Source organism: Lampetra planeri, chromosome 1 (assembly GCF_965212315.1).
Source record: "Lampetra planeri chromosome 1, kcLamPlan1.2.h2, whole genome shotgun sequence".
In the NCBI taxonomy this organism is placed as follows: Eukaryota; Metazoa; Chordata; class Hyperoartia; order Petromyzontiformes; family Petromyzontidae; genus Lampetra; species Lampetra planeri.
Genome location: NC_136107.1, coordinates 5,931,210 through 5,950,515, shown reverse-complemented (window position 1 = coordinate 5,950,515; position 19,306 = coordinate 5,931,210). Strand labels below are relative to the sequence as shown.

Genomic DNA, 19,306 nt, shown 5'->3' with positions numbered 1-19,306 from the left:
TCAATGGTCACAACAATACACCTCACATCCCGTATCCGTACACATCATCTCCGAGACTCGCATTGCAGCATGCAGCTGTACCAACCGAGTGGAGAGAGCAACGCAATTTGACGGCAATTAACGGAAACGCACCCTCGATCCATATAGAACACAAGGAGCATTCCCGCACAAAAGACATCATCTGTGCAACAACGGACAGGAACCAACCAGCGAGTTTGAAACAAACCGAACCTGTCATTTCTAAATCCCCTTCAACATTAACCATGGGACTCAGGGCATTCGAATTTTGAGAGCAAAAAAACTATACACAAACCCCAAGAATCGCCGAATTGATTAATACAGTATATGCAGTATACGAAGTTCGTACAGTAAATCGTTTGGCGCAATGCTCCATCCAGTCCCCACATGGCAACACACACAATCAATACTCCAGACAATCCGTACATAGTAAACAATCACAAGCAAGTACCCAACATTCCATACACTGTTAACAATTCCAAGCAAAGCTCCATACGGTCTGTACCTTGGCAACAATGACGATCAAAGTTTCTTACAGTTACACGTGACAATCACGAGCGAACCTCCATACAGTATACACAATAACAATGGCGATTTCGCAACAAAACGATGTAACACGAGTCATTAACACGGCAATCTACAGGATATCAACGGAGCTCGGGACACCAACACGAATTAATCATTAACTACACCCAGAAGATACCGATCTCGACGCCGTAATTAACAGCAACACTTGTTACAAGCAGAAACCCGCATGGTCGCCGCGTCAATTTATCACGCACACAACCGGACGAACACGCTCCGCAACCCAGCGAGTTAAAAAAAACACACGCGATCGCAACCCGGCGCACGTAAGATGGGTGAAGTTATTATTATTTTTCTTGAGGCCGGGTGCTTGTCATGTCACGACTCGCCTGGCAAACTGTGAATAGTGGAGGGCGGCAAGGTGGAGCACTGGGACACCCCGAAGAATCTTGCATGGTGAACACAGCCTGCTCTTGCGAACCCATCCACCTCTCGCGCTCGAGCAGAAGGCTGGAACTCCCCCTCTGCAGGCGTTGATGTCGGCGGGAGCGGCATTTCGGCAGCAGGAGCGGCGTTTTGGCGGGAACCGCGCCCCGACCAGCCCTCGAGTTGGCGGGAACCGCGCCCCGACCAGCCCTCGAGTTGGCGGGAACCGCGCCCCGACCAGCCCTCGAGTTGGCGGGAACCGCGCCCCGACCAGCCCTCGAGTTGGCGGGAACCGCGCCCCGACCAGCCCTCGAGTTGGCGGGAACCGCGCCCCGACCAGCCCTCGAGTTGGCGGGAGCAGCGTTTTGGCGGGAACCGCGCCCCGACCAGCCGCCGAAATGGCGGGAGCGGCGCTTTGGCGGGAACCGCGCCCCGACCAGCCGCCGAAATGGCGGGAACCCCGTGGCCCGCATGGCCGGGCCTCCCCTGCCAGCCCCCGCAGCGACGATGGTGTCCTCTCCCCGCGGCTCCGTCGCTCCATTCCCGATGGCGGCGAAGCAGCAGTGTGGTGACAGTCCCGCCGCTCCGCGTGCAGCGCCATCTCTCTCTGTCACCGGGGCTGCCATCCCCGGGGCTGTCCGAAGGATGGTCGTCACACCGTCCCCGTTGTACGAAGGCGTCCAGGTGAGTTGTATATTTGTTTTTCGTGTGCCCATTTTACTTCCCTAGGATAACACCTAGCAATATTTATTTTTCCAACTTCTGACGCCAAATGTAGTAGGTTCAAATTAGGTGCACACACACGCAACTTGGAGGCAACACTATTTATTAAACGGTAAATAATATAACACTCTACATGAGGTGGTGACCACCTTCCTCAACTCACTAACACTCTGGAACACGACACAGACTGGACCAGGCAGGCAACGGCCTGCCTGGCCCAGGACGACGACTCGGGACTTGACGACCGAAGATGTCTTCACCTTGGAGTACAGTACAACAGCAGCCTCGCTCTGCGTTCACACCACGCTTATATTTGGTTTGGCGTGGCTGGCTCCGCCCCGGCGTGGCTGGCTCTCTTCAGGCCACGCCTCCCTTCCCAGGACACGCCTCACTTCCCCCACCTCTGGGAGGGTCCGGATCCCTCCACCACGTGACCCCCCAGGCACCCCCTTGGGGCCCCCAGCCTTCGTACGGGCCGACACAGTAGTGACCTTTCTCTGTCACTACACAGGAAAGCTGAGACTCAAGTCTTCTTTTTATAAACACTGTTTGTGGTTACTCTCAATCACAATGATGTTACGAGTTAGATATTATTTATAACACATTCACATAAAGATCCCTGTGTTGCTCATATGACCCCATAAGGACAAGTATCTTGAGTTTGGGTGGTGGAGGGGTAATTGTAAGTTAAACAACATTTTTTAATAGTACTATATTCACAATGACAAAAACATTTTTTTAATGAATAATCACGTTTTTATTCTTTTTCTAGGATAAATCTCCAAAAATGTATTGCAAAATATTTCATAACAATGACAAAATCAACAACTCTAACTAATGAATTGGTTTGCAAAATGTATTCTTATATATTTGCTACATAAGTTAAATGTATTTTTGATTACATTTCAACCAGGATATGGTCAACTCCCATGACACTCATGTGCTATATAGGTAAGATATTTAATTCTTCCCATTAAGAATAAGCTGCTTGAATCTCATATCAAATGACAAGTACTGTTACAGGGCAACCATTCCATGCAATATCAAGTATTGATATGGGATTAAAGCCACAAATCAATTCACAGTCGAAGTGTCTCCTTACTCAAACGAACAACTGCGAAGTGATCATCTCCAGTTGTAGCTCTGTGTTCATGGTGGTAAGTCAAAATGACCACTGTTGACTCCACAAAGATGTACTAATTTTGTTAACCCCAATAAATGGTGGACTGAGCCAACTCCAAATAGAATAACTTGTGTCTCCCTGCTCATTTGAACTGATGTAGCCCTCCTCATTCAGGCAAGGGGACACTTTAACTTGAGCTACTTCTTTGGCCATTGCGGTACACACAGGAAAGTACACCGGCACTAAAGCATGTCTGTGAATACAGACAAGTCTGGTAAGCAGCCAGCTCTGTTTTTTCGGCCGCACCACTCCCCTCTCGACAGCACAGCTGCCCTAGTCAGCTGTGTTGAGGCTGTGCTGTGTGAGCTTGCTGCCAGCTGGGCTGATGCTCTGGAGCTCCTTGGAAGAGAGGGAGGCCCCTTTGCCGCTCCGTGGAGTCTGTGTGTGCCGCTCGGTCGATGACAAAATCATGTGCTGGGAGAGGCTGTGGGCAGTTAGTGATGTTGAACAATTAATGGAAGCCATAGCGGTGAGCTCATTAATGGTCAGGTTGCCGTTTTTATTCCTCACATATATACATATTTACCTTCAAAACCTCCAAGTGTCTCTATACTCAAGTACTGGGTAGTGATTGTCTCCATTGATTGCCCTCACATGATGATATTCCAAATTCCTGCAATCGTTGTCGGTGCTTTGCTCTCCCTCTCCCCCTCGCACCTCCAGGCACCGTACTTCTAGCCCCGCCCACGCCCCCCCCCTCCCCCCCCCTGCCCCCCCCCTGCCCCCCCCCTGCCCCCCCCTGCCCCCCCCCTGCCCAGTCTCACGTTCCAGTCCCTAGCGCACACGCAACACTCCCCCTCCCCCTATTCCCCCACCGTCCTCTCTGACTTATATAAACCCCTTAACTCCGGCATCTCTCCCACTTCAGTAAAACAAATTGCTGTGGTTGTCACACCTGATTAGGATTGCTTGTGTTGCAATCGAAACGTCGTGATTTAATTAATTTATTTTTATTTTTTCACCTACGTGACTTTACCGAAAGAACCAAAGAGTATGGATCCTTGCAGTCACGAAAACTTCAAATCTAGAAAGGGACCAATTTCTCAATTTGACAACCACTGTTAACTTCCCAAGATTCTGACAATGAGTCAGGTACTTTAACCATATTGCCACCTGGCTGGATATTACACTAGCACACTGCACAATGCACATTACTTTATTTCTAAGTATCACTAAGCTGGCATTCAGCAATGGTTATCATATCAAATTATATTCTGGACTCGAGAAATAGATAATTAAAAAACAAGTGAAATGTTTGACCTGGGTCCACTATCCAATTCCCCCAGTGAAAATGATAGTTGAGGCAGTTTCCATACAACGGCTGCTCACCTGGGCAAGGCAGATGGAGGTGGTGGTGGCAGGGCAATGAATCGTGGGCGTGAGGTGAGTATCACCTCTCCATTGCTCGCCTCCGTCACGATGTTGGCAAGGGTGTTTTCCAGGACTAACTCCAACAGGTTACGCAACTCCGGCAATCTATAGTACATCACCAAAAGTCCAGACACATACCCACCCAAAGAATACACAAGTGGCAAGGCTGCAATGCATATGCCAAAGTGTCAAACTGTTCAGACAATTGTAGGGCAGCACTAATCTCTATTTCCACTGCCATTCAAATCCCAATACTGTATTTTTTATTGAAAGGACAATAAGTACCACCACCCTACTGAACTAGATATAGCATGTGGATCATAAGGATATTATGTGCACTGTACCCCCTAAAATGTGCACAAATCAAAATATCTATTCATCTACCTTCCAACTACAGTTTTGCCTTAGGTCAGTGAGGATGTGCTTACAATAGGTATGTGGTGATTAGTGTGTTGTAGCAGTTTTTCATGCTCTGCTATGGTCAAGGTAGCCGAGGTTTAATCCCTGTTTACACACAACAACAGTTATGGCCTGGGCCCCTCGATGATGACTTGGCCTTAGCATTAATATATATTTTTGGGTCTGTCGGTAAAGTCATGTAGATAGGTTAAAAGAAAATAACAAAAAACTACGACATTTCGATCACAACACAAGCGGTCGTCTTCAGGAAAAGGGGGATTAGCTTCAAAGGCAAACTGTTTATAAGGGTTTGAAATAGGCATAGCCCAAATGTCAGCAGCCAATGATAATCAAAGGGCTGCCAGGTTGATTGTTGGAAAACCAACCACCGTCGGGTTGGCTGCCCACCACTTACATTATCATTGGCTGCTGACATTTGGGCTACGCCCATTTCAAACCCTTATAAACAGTTTGCCTTGGAAGCTAACCCCCCTTTTCCTGTTAGACGACCGCTGGTGTTGCGATCGAAACGTTGTAGTTTTTTGGATATTTTTTGTTATTTTCTTTGAACCTATCTATGTGACTTTACCAAAAGACCCAAGAATATGAATTCCTGCAGTCACGACAGCTTTAAGTCAAGATTTAGCATTAACATATTATGCAATTTGTCACTTGGGTGACAAAGGCAGTTGACAAGGTATTGGTCAGACCTTAATAGCTTTCCACTAACAGCATTGGCTCCTGCAGTATAAAGATAAATGGCATCAACCTTACCTCACCCTGCTGGTCTCAATCAAATAAGGTCAGCAGAGTGAGGTTATGTTAGTTTGAAATATCCATTATGCTGAGGAGAGCAATGCTGAGGGTAAGGCAAATGGCAAACATGCCTAGTTTAAACACTGGATTGTTATACAGAACAGTCCTCTGGAAATTGTGAGGACCTGAAAAAATAGGATTTCGTAATGCCCAAGTGCTTGCAAAACAAACTATCCAAATAGCAGTAACATGGAAAACCTAATATGCTTACAATTGCTATTAAAGCGACCGCAATTGTAAAATGCATAACGCTATCTCTTGTGATACTGAATTGGTTTCGAAATGCAAGTTACTGTTTGAAGAGTTTATACAGAGGGGAAGTATCTCCTCACCGTTTTAGTTGATCCTTCCACAATACCTCCTTCTCATACGGCTGCAGCAGTGTAATCTTCTCCCTTCTTACAAATACATTGCTCTCCATTTCATATTTGTTCCAGTTGTTGCCATTCTGTAAACATCAGCAATACACACACTCACCCTCTAAATTTGTGGGAGGCACAAGATTATGCATGCCCCCTTAGACCTATAAAATGCCTTAACTAAACTAAATTAAGTTTGAACAAATGTTTAAATATATTTTAAAAAACATTACAAATCAACATTTTTTGATATACACCACTGTTTTATAATATGTACTTATTTGATCACGATCATTTATAAACAGACTATGCACTCTTAATGACACTAAGTTATATTGCATAGTTATGTTGAGTATTGAAAATAGTTGTAAACTAGCACAAAGTCACGTTTGCCATTTAAAACATGAATTGGGAAAACTGGTGATGTTGCAATTCTTAACGACCGGTGCAGATGCTGTCAGCTCAGGGTTAGCGCTGGGAGGACAGATCTCAGTCGCATCCATCCCGCTTATGTTTTCTTCACTGGAGACGTCTGTGTGTTCCTGAGCAATCCGCTGTTGTGTCTCATCCCTGATGCTGAACTGTCTGTAGAATGACACTGGCTCCTTCTCCAGATGTGCCAGAGCCTGGTGGAAGCTTTTATCATCCATCAAGCTTCTATGGTAAACCCAGTGGCAGACAATCAACCAGTTAGGAACACGTACATCTCAGTGGATTCTATTTAAAATGGTTTAATCCCAAAGATATTATAGTCGTGCTATTAGCAGGATGCCATGATACAAAGACTCAGTTTTATGATTAGACTTACCATGTAATTTCAGGGATTACTTTTCATATTTCCTGTAACCTAAGGTATATTTACAATTGTGTACAGTACTCTATTGTGTGAACGTAAATTTGTAAACATGAGTTTTTGCTGTACACTAAAAACATTTTATCTGGCCCTTACTTGAGCAGGTTGGACAGCACAAGAGGCAGAAGCTCTCTCTGCTCATCTGTAAGGGGGCTGAAGGCATGCACGTCATCGTTTATGTGGCATTTCGCTCCATCCTTCATGTCTTTGGCTGCAGGATGGCGCAAGCAACCACCACTGTCAGAAATCCTGACAAAAAAATCAACACCGGACAGAGATAAAAAGGAAATGCATGTGCTGGTCACTTCTCATGTGCTTCAAAGTTAAGCAGATACCATTTTGCTTGTATTTAACATTTCCAGATTTTCATATAGGAATGTAGTTCATATTAAACTCATCCACATACCCATGAAAAACACAGGAATAAATCAATCGTGATAAAAAAAATTGTACCATTTATATTATTTTCGTAACTTTTCAAACCCCAACAATTCAATACATTCCCACTAATAAGGGTTGAGATTGAAACCTCTTTTGTTTCCTTTGTATTTTTTGCCTCATATTTCTGTCTCATTTGTACTCTCCATCTTACGTGTATTGTCCCTGTGATTTGTACTGTCTGTCTCGATTGTTGTTTTCATCTCATTTGTACCATTTATAATATTGTAATCTAGTTAGTAATTTACAGATGGAATTTTTAGGGGTGTAATGATGCATCGATTCATTGATTGATACTGATTGTTACACTTATGATAAACACAATCATAGTGCATGTGAGAATAGAGTATTTTGATTCCTATGTGGTTATTGTAATGGGTTCCTGTTAACCTTTGCATTTACGAGATGATACAGTATTCATTACAATGTTTTAAAAATAATCAATTGTGTTTGATCACATCACAACCCTAAATTGTGACAATTCATCGCACACAAATAAAAACAAATTCCGGCGATTGATTTGTTACAGGAATATCAATTACACATAGTTTGTACAATTTCCTGTTGATATCAAATTGAGAAAACCTACCTCGATATGTGTACAGCAGGCATGAGCTGTGAGAATTGTGCTTCGAAGGATTGGATCGAGTGGGTCCGGATCGACACACCCAGGTGTAAAAGCTGGGGCCTGGGAAGCTCTGGCTGGGTAATTTCCTCTCGCTCCTTTCGATAGCTTCTCCTCTGACGCCGCTGACTCCTGGTGCCTGAGTTCTCCCCGTTCTCCTCTGCACCAATTGGAGGCAGTGCCTGCAAGGGGAGATTAAGCACAGCCAAAGCAGTCATTCAAGGACACTTCCGCAACATAGAACACTACACCTCGGAGTATTAAAACTAATAGTTTAGCAACTGTGTGTGTGGATGATAATTGTTTTTTTACCCTTCTATCTGGCAACAAAACTGACACCTTTTTACAAGGAGTCATGTTTGCATAGACCGCAATACCTGCAGTCATAATACAAACAAAAGACATAACTCTGATAATGTGCACTGTCCTTGAAGTTGATTGGTCCACACCCGAGACAGCTTTCCTTAGAGCCTAGTCTCACATGGGTTGGACCAGATGACGCCAAAAGGCGCCTTTTGGCGTCATCTGGTCCAACCCATGTGAGACTAGGCTGTCTCGGGTGTGGACAAATCAACTTCAAGGACAGTGCACATTATCAGAGTTATGTTTTTTGTTTGCATTATGACTGCAGGTATTGTGGTCTATGTAAACATGACTCCTTGTAAAAAAAAAAGGTGTCAGTTTTGTTGCCAGATAGAAGGGTAAAAAAACAATTATCATATTTTTACTGGCAAATGAGGTTCCAATGGTGTGTGTGTGGATGTCGCCCGTTCAGTCTTTCATAATCACTTTGTGTTGGTATGTTATACAGTAATGTCAGTTAATTATCCATAAAATCCTCACAGTCTTGAAAGTTTTTTTTAATGAGGATGTTATATTGAGATGTTTGGGCAATGCCATTAATTAGTGTTAACAAATTGAGATAAATTGGTGCTATAACACAACATGTAGTTTCCGTACAAACCTTGTACTTGTTCAGATGCTTGCTGGAGCCACTCAACACTGGTGATTGATGGTTTGTTAACTTCTCTGGAGCCTGTCAACAACATTTAAATAAACGTGTGATGCACTACACTAGACTATATATGTAATTACACTAGACTATATATGTATTTCATATCAATCTCACTATAGGCTGGATATTCAAGTGGTTATTAGGTTTCCAATTGAGCTATTATGCACCAATGGTTGAATTTCCATTGCTGTCACCCAGTATAAAAATGTATAAAAAAAAATAGGTTAGAAAGTGGACGTAAACATCCTGACAACCAACTACATATACAAAGGTATATAAAGTCTGTTATTTGGCCAAGTCTATAGGCCAAATAACAGATTGTGACCAAACACAAGTGGAGCATGATGCAGTTCTTCAGGAACTGCTGATGGTTTTTTTCAAAATGCATAATGGCTGTGTGATCTTTGTACCCAGTTTTGCGTGATGCTTGAAAGTCGGTATCACGTTGGTGTGCTCCATTCATAAGAGTGCATCCATTCCCATGTTGCCAAGTATGACTATTTCCCTTATCAATCACTGTTCACATTTTCTGTTTACGATGCTAAACCATGAGGTGTGACCATTTATATTAACTCTCAAGGTCATTTATAAATATATTTTCCTCGTAAATGTGTTACAATGATGTCACCTGGGAGGCCGTGGATGTTGGAGCAGCCGGTGGAAGGAGGTCGTGCTCAGTAATGGTAAACTCGACCTCCTGCCGCTTATGCTCAGCGTCCCTCTTAGCCTGTTGTGATGTAAATGCCTGGAACTCCATCATGTCAATAACCTGATCCCACAAAACACACATTTAGCCTCGCACACTGTAGAAGAAAGTGCTGGTAGTGGGTACTTATTAAGGTCAACATGCATATAAGGCTGAATTACTTCTATATATGTTGACATGCTGCTGCAAGTACAGGTAGTCCCAACTTACGATGGAGATGCGTTACAACGACCCCATCGTAAGTCGAAAATATTGTAAGTCGAAAATGGCCTAGCCTACCCAGGAGTCTTAAAGAATGGTGATAATTTAGCAAAACAGAGCAATTTACAGCAGAGGTGTGGACTCGAGTCATGTGACTTGGACTCGAGTCAGACTCGAGTCATGAATTTGATGACTTGCGACTCGACTTGGACTTGCATAACAATGACTTTGTCCCACCTATGAGATGTGGACTCGAGTCATGTGACTTGGACTCGAGTCAGACTCGAGTCATGAATTTGATGACTTGCGACTCGACTTGGACTTGCATAACAATGACTTTGTCCCACCTCTGATTTACAGTACTGTACTGTATAAACTATATGCGTACAGTACATCCCGGCAGCGTCCCAACGTACAGTATCGTACCTCGTACGCTGCTGCGTTTGCCTGCCGCGAGAAATGTTAAATATTTTACAATTTTGTCATATCGCTATCGCCATCATAAGATTGAAATATCGTAAGTCGGACCATCGTAAGTCGGGGACTACCTGTACACATTTTAATCTGAGTTGCTGGCCTGGAGGTATATTTAAGTGCTTATCCCACAATCAGAATGTTGCGAGTTCTCAACGGTTCTACGGTCAACTCATGCAATCATCTTTCAGAAATTAATAAATTAAGTACCACTTTGTAAGAAGTAAACAGCCCTATCCCATAGAGTGAATGGCTCCTGTCATGGCCTCCATTGGAAATGAGAGCTATTGATCCAATTCCCATATTGGCAATGCTCTATTCCTTTATGTCTGAATTATCAAGGCAATGAGCTTTGTCTATTTCACAAACAAATTCTACCTTGCCCTTGTTCACTTTGTAAGTCACTGTGAGAAGAAACCAAAGTGTACAATTAGGGCACGACCGTACCTCACATACAAGGTCGAGATCATATAAAATAGGTTGACCAAGGGCTCTGAGAGTGAGCTTGCAGAGCACACTTCCACCTGGGTCCAGCGTCCCTTCCTTGGGCTCTAAGTTCAGCACCTGTTGAGAGACAGACATACCACGCTTCTTGACATGCACATAGGCACTCACCCTCTCGTGCCGTCCTATTTTCAGAGCGTTGGTGGCATGCAGCATCCTCCTTCCACATCTCTCGAAAATGAATTACCCATCCTGTTCATGGTTTTTTTAAACAGCATTTTGATTAATCTTAGGATAATTAAATACATACTAAATGGCAAATGTATACATTTTCACTGATTGTTTATTTGTTTAGTACAACATGCATATATCTAACCATGTGACACTGTGGGTAGAGCACTTGGCTCACAATCAGAAGGTTGAGTTTACAACCTGGGTGGGGATTGACTCAGCACACGATCCCGTGGTGACAGTACCAATTTAGTTAAAGTTAATAGGTGTCCTGTAGAAAAATTATCCCTGCCATTAGAATGTGGACTTTCCACCAATAGCTGTGGACCATCAACAGAGATGAGCACCACTCAATATTTGAATACTCGGACACTAATCTAACTTTCACTTGATAATACCAGGCTGGTGTTCTGGCACAGCGAACAAAGAATACTATTTCTAAATTATTTCTTAAGTAAGAAATAATTATGAACAAGATTAAAAGTTGACCGAGCTTAAATGTTCTCATTATGTGATGAATAATCATCCTTTTCTTCAGTGTACCGAAATTAAGTATTCAGCGATAAACTGCAGAAAATTATAACAAAACATTTATGTTCTGATGTGTACCTATAATCACTCGAGAAGTACTGTATACGATTAGTATTTATTGTATTTGATTTTGTCAAACTTGACATGACTGTACAGTCGTTGTATTAACTTAATATGTACAATAATGTCATCAAACTCAGGTCGTTGGGTTCATAGTGCAATGTGATAATGACCTTCTCCACCCAAAAACAAACATATAATTATGATATATAATATGAATGTCTACTTGTTGCTTTGGGTTGTCCCTCTCACGAACTATCCTGCCAAAGTACATGTGCCAATCTGTCTGGGTGACTATATATATGCCTCACCTCAGTGTCCACGTGTGAAGGATGACGCCAGATGAAGAACACTGCCCTATCCTTGGATGTATTGCTCAGGAATAAAATTCGGGTGGACTTGCTGTACACGGGCAATTCCCCAAAGCTGAGCTGCTCCACAGACAGGTGTGACAGCTGCACGAGACACAGGTATAATGCACAAGGCGGTACTGTGATGTCACTCAGTGTAATTACGTCACAACTGCCTGATTACTAATCTAGTATATAATTACAATAACCCCCCCACCTCAAATCGTTGCACCTGATGAGTTGATGAGTTAATGATGATGTCACCCTGCTGCTGCTCTATATAAGAACGGGAGACAGAGTAGAGCCTCACCATTCTGGCGAATTGCCCGATGAGGAGGGCCACGGCTGCGGCTGGTTTGTATCTACCGTGTCTCTGCTGGTGTCGTGTCTAGTCTCGGCTCCCTGGCTGCCTGGCCAGTGGCAGCCTCGCAGGCCCGCGGGGCCATGGCGACCAAGCGATCCGGGGTGGTGAGCCAAGAGGCGGAGGATGGTGCGATGAGACGGCCTGGAGGAGGGAGACCCGCAGAGGAGAGGGACGAGGCGCGAGCGTCGACCTCGAGGCGAGCGGAGGAGGACGCCTGGTGGCAGCGGGCGAGGAAGGGAGAGGAGCCGACGAGGAGTGGGATGGTGTCGGCCAGCCCAGGAGAGGAGGCGGAGGAAGCACCGAGCTCGGCGGGCCTGCAGGCGCAAGGTGCCCAAAGCGACGCTGTCCAGGCAAGTCCTGGACCTGTGGGGGCAGGGCGGCCCCAGGAGCGCGCAGGGCGGTGGCGCGGAGGTTCGGCAGGAAACTTCACCCCGCTACACGCTAAGAGGCATAACTGCGTGCGGGTGTCCTTTAAGGAGGACGTGCCAGAGGAGGTCACGATCGACAGACCGAGGTTCGTGCGGTCAGTGATGGTCGAAACTCTGAAGGTGGATCCGGCAGATCTGTTTTGCTTGATAGCCTTGCCAGGTGGCAGGGCTTTTGACGTGAGCTTTAAGACAAGCAACTTACTGCAGCGTTTTATGACTTTGTTCGAGGAGAAGGCGGGGGATCGGCCACTGTCACTGCTGAAGCTCCAACTGCTCTCTGAGCTCGATACTAAAGTGGTCACCATATTTTTGTACAACGAAGCTCTGCCTGACCACGACGTCGAGGTGTGGCTGAGGCAGCACTGCCTGGTGCTTTCGGACAGTAAGCGGGTCCAAGACTCGTTAGGGATCTGGACGGGCGCCAGGCAATGGCGAGTGAGGTTGGGAACGGCAGAAGGGGCTCTGCAACACATCCCGAGCGCCCTGAACATTGGTGGCAATAGGGGCTACGTGGTGTATGCGGGGCAGCCGAAGCTCTGCAGGCGATGTGGGGGGAGTGGCCATCTGGCTGCAGCGTGCGAGGCACGGATATGTTACCGATGCAAGGCACGGGACCACGTTGTGGCAGAATGCTGCGCCCCGGCATTGTGCAACCTATGTGGGAATAAGGACCACCTGTACAGGGACTGCCCGCTGTCATATGCAAATAAGGTCCGCGCACATAGGAGCAGGGTGTCGGATGGAGAAGGGGAGGTGGCCGAGGACGGGCTGAAGCCAACGCAGCCCGGCGGGAAGATGGAGGACGGGGGTGGAGAGGTGGGCAGGCAGGGTACGCCACTGCAGGACGAGAGGGAGGAGGGGGAGATGACATCGGAGGAAGACGCGGATCCCACGGGGCGGCAGGTGGAGCACCCTGGGGACAAGGACGAGGAGCCCGTGGGAAAACCCCCCGACCCAACGGTGGTTGACTGGGCGGAGGCGGTGGAGGCGGGGGAAGACGGAGAGGAGCAGCAGAGGGAGAGCACCAGGAGGGAGAAATTCAAGAGGGTGGTGAAAAGGAAGCAGAAAGCGCCGCGTGGCCCAGCGAGGTCGACCCGCAAACGGGACCTGGAGGCAACAGACTCCTCGATAGACGCGAGGTCGTCGGAAGATGGTGCTGTGGCGGCTAAGACCAACCAGGGAAGAGGGCTGCCCAAGGAGCCTAGGAGAGGGGAACAATTGCAGGGATTGGCTGACACAAACCTGTATGAACTATTGGACGACGGGTCTGGGTAGGGAGAGACAATTCTGGGTATGGACCTTACCGTAGCATCAGTAAACGTGAGGGGAATGTGGGGCAGGGCTAGGAGGGGGGCCATTCTACATTATCTACGGTCCCTGAAAAAGGACGTTTACTTTTTACAGGAGTGCCACTTGCCATACTCCCTTGGTCGAGAGGATCTGGCTAGGGACTGGGAGGGACACTGCTTCTGGTCCGGAAGCAATGTTAATAGGTGCTCAGGAGTGGTCATCCTCCTAGGTAGAAAGAACATAGAGGTGCAGGAAGCCCGAGAAGTGGTCCCGGGACGACTCCACTATGTCGATGTTGCATATGGTGGGGCGGCGGTCCGGCTGATCAATGTGTACGCCCCCACAGGCTCTCCGGAACGTGTGGAGTTGCTAGAGAACGTGGCAGCCTTGCTGCTAACACGAAGACACATCGTCATGGGGGGTGATTTTAATTGCCCTCTAACCCTGGCGGACACGCGGCCAGTCGCCGGATGTCGAAAGTTGGACCCCTCCTCTAGGAGGCTGGGGGCTTTGGTTGGAGATTTTGATTTGATTGACGCTTACCGGTCGTTACACCCAAAGCGACCAGGGTTCACGTGGTCGAGTTGTTTGGGAACCGCACACTCGAGGATTGATTTCCTCTTTGTCTCGGCCAAGGTTAAAGTGGAGAGAGTGGAAAACGAACCTTTCTCTTTTTCTGACCATAAGATGATAGCGGGGGGGCTCAGAATCCCAGATGGGCTGAGGTTGGGAAGGGGAATCTGGCGCATGAACTCGGGACTGCTGGAGGACAAAAAGGTGGTGAAGGAATTTGTCAGGCAGTACGAGGAATGGAGGAGCCTGCGGTGCTGCTTTGGCACGATAGCTGAATGGTGGGGAATGGTGAAGGGGCGAATTAAGTCCTTTTTCCAGTCCCAGAGTAGAAGGAGGAGCGTAGGGGTTGAGTTGCGGGGATTGAATGAGAGATTGGAGGGAGCATATAAACTGATGGAACTGGGATTCCCCGTCATGGGAGAAATAAAGCAACTAAAAGATAGGATCTCTGCGGTGTGGGAGAAGCAGGCCGCGCAACTTGCATTCAGGGCTCGGGTGAAGGCGGTCGAGGAGGGTGAGCGTTGCACGCGTTTTTTCTTTAAGAAGTGCAGGAAAGCGGACAACACAATCCGAGAATTGGTTTGTCCCAGGTTAGGTAGACTCAAGAACACAGAGGGGATAACGGAGGCCGCCAGGGGTTACTACAAGGAATTGTACAGGAGCAGGCCGTCAGATGAGGGGGCGCGGAGCACACTGCTAGGGGGGGTAGATAGGGTTATTGAGGCTCCAGAGGAGATAAACAAGCATATCCAGAGGGCAGAATTGGATGAGGTGGTGGGGGGATTACGTCGGCACAGTGCACCAGGTTTAGATGGGATACCGGCCGAATTCTATGTTACGTTTTGGAGTACCCTCAGGGACGACATGTGGCAGATGTATAAGGAAATTACGGAGGAAGGCCCTGTGCCAGATTCAATGACTAGAGGGGTCATAACCCTTATATACAAGGGGAAGGGGGAGCGCAGCGACCTCGGGAGCTGGCGCCCGATCACCCTGCTGAACACCGATTATAAAATCCTGGCCAAAGTTATCGCGGCGCGCCTGGGGAAGGTGGTGGGGGAGGTGGTGGGGTCGGACCAGAAGTGTGCGGTTCCGGGCAGGCGGATATCCGATACCCTCGTTCTGTTGAGGGAGGTGGTGGAAACCACTGTGGAGAGGGGTAATTCATTGGGTCTACTCAGTTTGGATCAGGAGAAGGCATTTGATAGCATCTCGCACGATTATTTGTTCGCGGTTTTGAGGCAAATGGGGGTGGGGAAACAGCTTATAGACTGGATAGGGAAGCTATATCATAAGCTCACAGGTAGCCTGCTAATAAATGGAGTCCTCTCGGAAGGGTTTCCAATTGGGTCCGGTGTGCGGCAGGGGTGCCCGATGTCGCCGGTGTTATTCATAATGTGCGTGGAGCCTTTTTCCCAGGCTGTCAGGGGAAGTCGGCTGATTAGAGGGGTGAGCATGCCAGGGTGTGCGGAACCAGCAAAAATTGCAACGTATATGGACGATGTTGTCATTTTCTGTGGGAATGTTGCTTCAGTATGGGAGGCCCTAAGACTTGCGGATAGATTATTTTTGGCCTCAGGATTAAAGGTGAATGTAAGCAAAAGTGAGCTGCTGATATTCGGTGACCCCAGGTTATTTGAGGGCCGCCCGCCAGGTATAACGGTCCAGGGTGAGGGTATCAAAATCTTAGGAGTCACGTTCTATAGGGAGGACTCGGCGACTAAGAATTGGCGGGGAAAAGAGTGCATGGTGAGAGGCAGGCTGGCTGGTTGGGCAGACAGGCGCCTCTCAATGGAAGGTAGAGTGTTAGTTTTGAGGGTGGAAATCCTCCCGGTACTCATCTACCTGGCTTACGTGTTCCCGCCAGGGGCGCAAATGGCAAAAAGGTTGGAGCGCCTGTTTTTCAAGTTCATCTGGGGGGGAGGGATGGACCGAGTGAAGAGAGAAACAATGTACAAACGTGCTGAGAACGGTGGGAGGGGGGCCCCGAATGTCGTGTGCATCCTTAACACGATTTTTGTTTGTAATACGCTGCGACTATATTTCTCCAATGGGCTCCAGGTGAAAGCCTCATATTATGTTCGGTATAGACTGGCGTGGCTCCTGAGACGGCTAAGCATGGCGTCGTTGCCGCGCAGCACCCCCCTGGCTTGGCCTCAGGGGTGGTTGTGCACCACGGTAAATGAATACATCGCGAAGTATGAGCCGGACCGGACGCGGGGGTCGTGGGTTCCCAGGGAAGTCCTGGCGGAAATGTCGAAAAAGGAGGTCTGCACAGAGGTGCCGGGTGCTCGGGGTACCCGGGCACGACAAATTTGGGAAAACGTAGCATCGGCAGCCCTGACCAAAAGGCAGCGGGACTTATCCTGGCTGGCCGCATGGGACAGGCTGGAGTGCAGACTATTTATGTGCTCCCGCAGATTGGCCCGCTCACCTGATTGCCCGAGAGGCTGCGGCCTGGGAGAGAGCGCTGCTCATGCCCTCGTACAGTGCCCATTTGCCCAGGAGGTGTGGGAGTTAAGCCGACCCCTGCTGTCCCATTTTTGCCCCGTAAAGGCCACAGCGCCTAATATGATTTGGGGGATGTTCAGGCAGAGAGCGGGTGGGGTCTGGGCTCAGGCATGGGCCGTCATAGGTGCCGTAAAAGAGGCCCTGTGGATGGCGCGCCAGAAACTGATTAAGGGCGCCTATATGTCGCCTCCCGAGGTGTGCCGACTGGCCAGGGGGCTGTTGGAGAGGGTGGTGGAGGTGGAGCGGGCGACAGCGGGCGGAGCAGCCACGGGCGCGAAGTGGCGGTGGCCGCTGCCCAAGTGCGGGATGGGCTAATTCGAAACGACCCCCCCCCCCCCTTTCGAGAATGAGTGGATGAACGCACCCCCCCCCCCCCTTTTTTTTTTGCGACGGTGAATTTTTTGTTTTTTTTGAGTGAAGGGTGTAAAAGAGGGGAACTTGAACGCGGCGTAGCTCGGTGCGTCGGCAGTGAAGGGGATCCCCTGTTCCCGTTACGTTTGTGTGGTTTTTCCGGTCCTTTTGGCTGTACAAAGCAGAGGCCTGCTCCTGCTTGAAAGGAAATAAAAACCTTAAATCGCGACCGCGGCTGGTTCGTCTCTACCGTGTCTCTGCTGGTGTCGAGCCTAGTCTCGGCTCCCTGGCTGACTGGCCAGTGGCAGCCTTGCAGGCCCTCGGGGCCATGACGACCAAGGGCTCTGGGGTGGTGGGCCAAGAGGCGGAGGATGGTGCGATGAGACGGCCTGGAGGAGGGAGACCCGCAGAGGAGAGGGACGAGGCGCGAGCGTCGACCTCGAGGCGAGTGGAGGAGGACGCCTGGCGGCAGCGGGCGAGGAAGGGAGAGGAGCCGACGAGGAGAGAGGCGGGAGCCCCCGAGCGGAGGATGTGGAACGAAGCCAGGGAGACGCCAGCAACCCTGGGGCAGGGGGAGGCCCGGAGGGAGAACGCGACAGTGGACGCTGGACCGGTGGGAGCTGGGAGGCCCCGGGAACGAGATGGGAAATGGCGAGGCGGGGCAGGGGTGAGTCTGACACCACCTCATGTCAAACGACATAATTGCGTCAGAGTAATGATGAAGGACGAGGTAGCGGAAGAAGTGACCATCGACCGAGCAACCTTTGTACGGTCAATAATGATGGACTTGCTACAAATAGAGCCGACAGACTTGTACTGTTTGATAACTCTGCCGGGAGGGAGGGCGTTTGATGTAAGCTTCAACTCAAGCCCCCTGCTACAAAGATTTATGACCCGCTTCGAGGAAAAGGCGGAGGAGAAGCCATTGATATCAATGAAGCTACAACTGTTATCAGAGCTGGACACGAAGGTGGTGACTATTTTCCTATACAATGAAGCCCTACATGACCACGACGTGGAGGTCTGGCTAAGACAGCACTGCTCGGTACTGACGGGCTGTAAAAAGGTGAGGGACTCGGTGGGGATATGGACAGGGGCAAGACAGGGTGCGGCTGAAAACAGAGGGAGGGACCTTGAGACACATCCCGAGTGCCCTGAACATAGGTGGCAACCGGGGATATGTTGTGTATGCCGGACAACCTAAACTGTGTAGGAGGTGTGGGGGCAGCGGTCACCTGGCCGCAGTGTGCAAGACAAAGGTCTGCTATAGATGCAAGGCACTCGACCACGAGGTAGAAGAATGCAGTGTTCCGGCACAATGTAACCTCTGTGGTAGCCGAGAACATCTGTACAAAAATTGCCCGGAGTCGTACGCCAACAAGGTTAGGGCGTATAGGGTAGGAGGAGCGAGGGATGAGGAAGGGGGTGGGACCAAACTGGACCCGGATAAGGAACTGGTGAGGGATGGACGTGGGGAAGTGGCTGAGCAGCAGCCACCAGCAACGGACGGAGGGGGAGAAGGGGAGAGGCATGCAAAAAGAGCAGAATTGACATCGAGCGAGCAGGAAGAGGGGCTGGCGGGGGAGGGGAGCGACGGCATGGGCAGCATCTCCGAGACGACCGTGGAAGACTGGGCGGAGGCGGTGGAGGAGGATGAAGAAAAAGGGGAACGACAGCAGGAGGAAGGCGGTAGCGAGACATGGGAGGGACCAATTGGAAGGAAAAGGAGGATACGGAGAGCCCCAAAAAGAGGTGCCCCTTCAGGCAGCACGGAATCCTCGGACTCCTCGCCGGACACAGAGGCCTCGAGGGAGGGGATGGAGGAAAGGGTGGAGAGCCGGCGCAGGGGGAAACCCTTGAGAACAAGGGGCAAAATGAAATTGCGGGAACTGGCGAATGAAGACGGTTATGGAGGGCGAGCGGAGAAGGCCGCTTCGGACTGAGACGCATCCCAACATGGAACTATCCGTGGCGTCCGTAAATGTGAGGAGCTTGAAGGGAAAGGGGAGAAGAGGAGCAATAATACAACTGCTACAGGCTA

The 19,306-nt window shown here is 48.8% G+C and overlaps 1 protein-coding gene across 3 annotated transcripts in view; it reads right to left on the bottom strand.

The window, feature by feature from the left end:
* Positions 1 to 2,425: 2,425 nt before the first annotated feature.
* Positions 2,426 to 19,306, bottom strand: part of CFAP65 (cilia and flagella associated protein 65) — a 47,799-nt gene continuing 30,918 nt past the window's right edge. For 2 of the 3 annotated variants that reach the window (XM_078614682.1, XM_078614848.1), the window contains 10 exons: positions 11,710 to 11,853; positions 10,580 to 10,696; positions 9,380 to 9,520; positions 8,701 to 8,772; positions 7,701 to 7,918; positions 6,770 to 6,922; positions 6,261 to 6,477; positions 5,794 to 5,909; positions 4,205 to 4,351; positions 2,426 to 3,299 (listed from right to left, as the gene is read on the bottom strand). In XM_078614682.1, coding sequence (XP_078470808.1) covers positions 3,149 to 3,299; positions 4,205 to 4,351; positions 5,794 to 5,909; positions 6,261 to 6,477; positions 6,770 to 6,922; positions 7,701 to 7,918; positions 8,701 to 8,772; positions 9,380 to 9,520; positions 10,580 to 10,696; positions 11,710 to 11,853 — 1,476 coding nt within the window. In that variant the 3' untranslated portion in view covers positions 2,426 to 3,148. The remainder of the gene's footprint in view (positions 3,300 to 4,204; positions 4,352 to 5,793; positions 5,910 to 6,260; positions 6,478 to 6,769; positions 6,923 to 7,700; positions 7,919 to 8,700; positions 8,773 to 9,379; positions 9,521 to 10,579; positions 10,697 to 11,709; positions 11,854 to 19,306) is intronic. The other variant, XM_078614770.1, reaches the window with a different exon arrangement.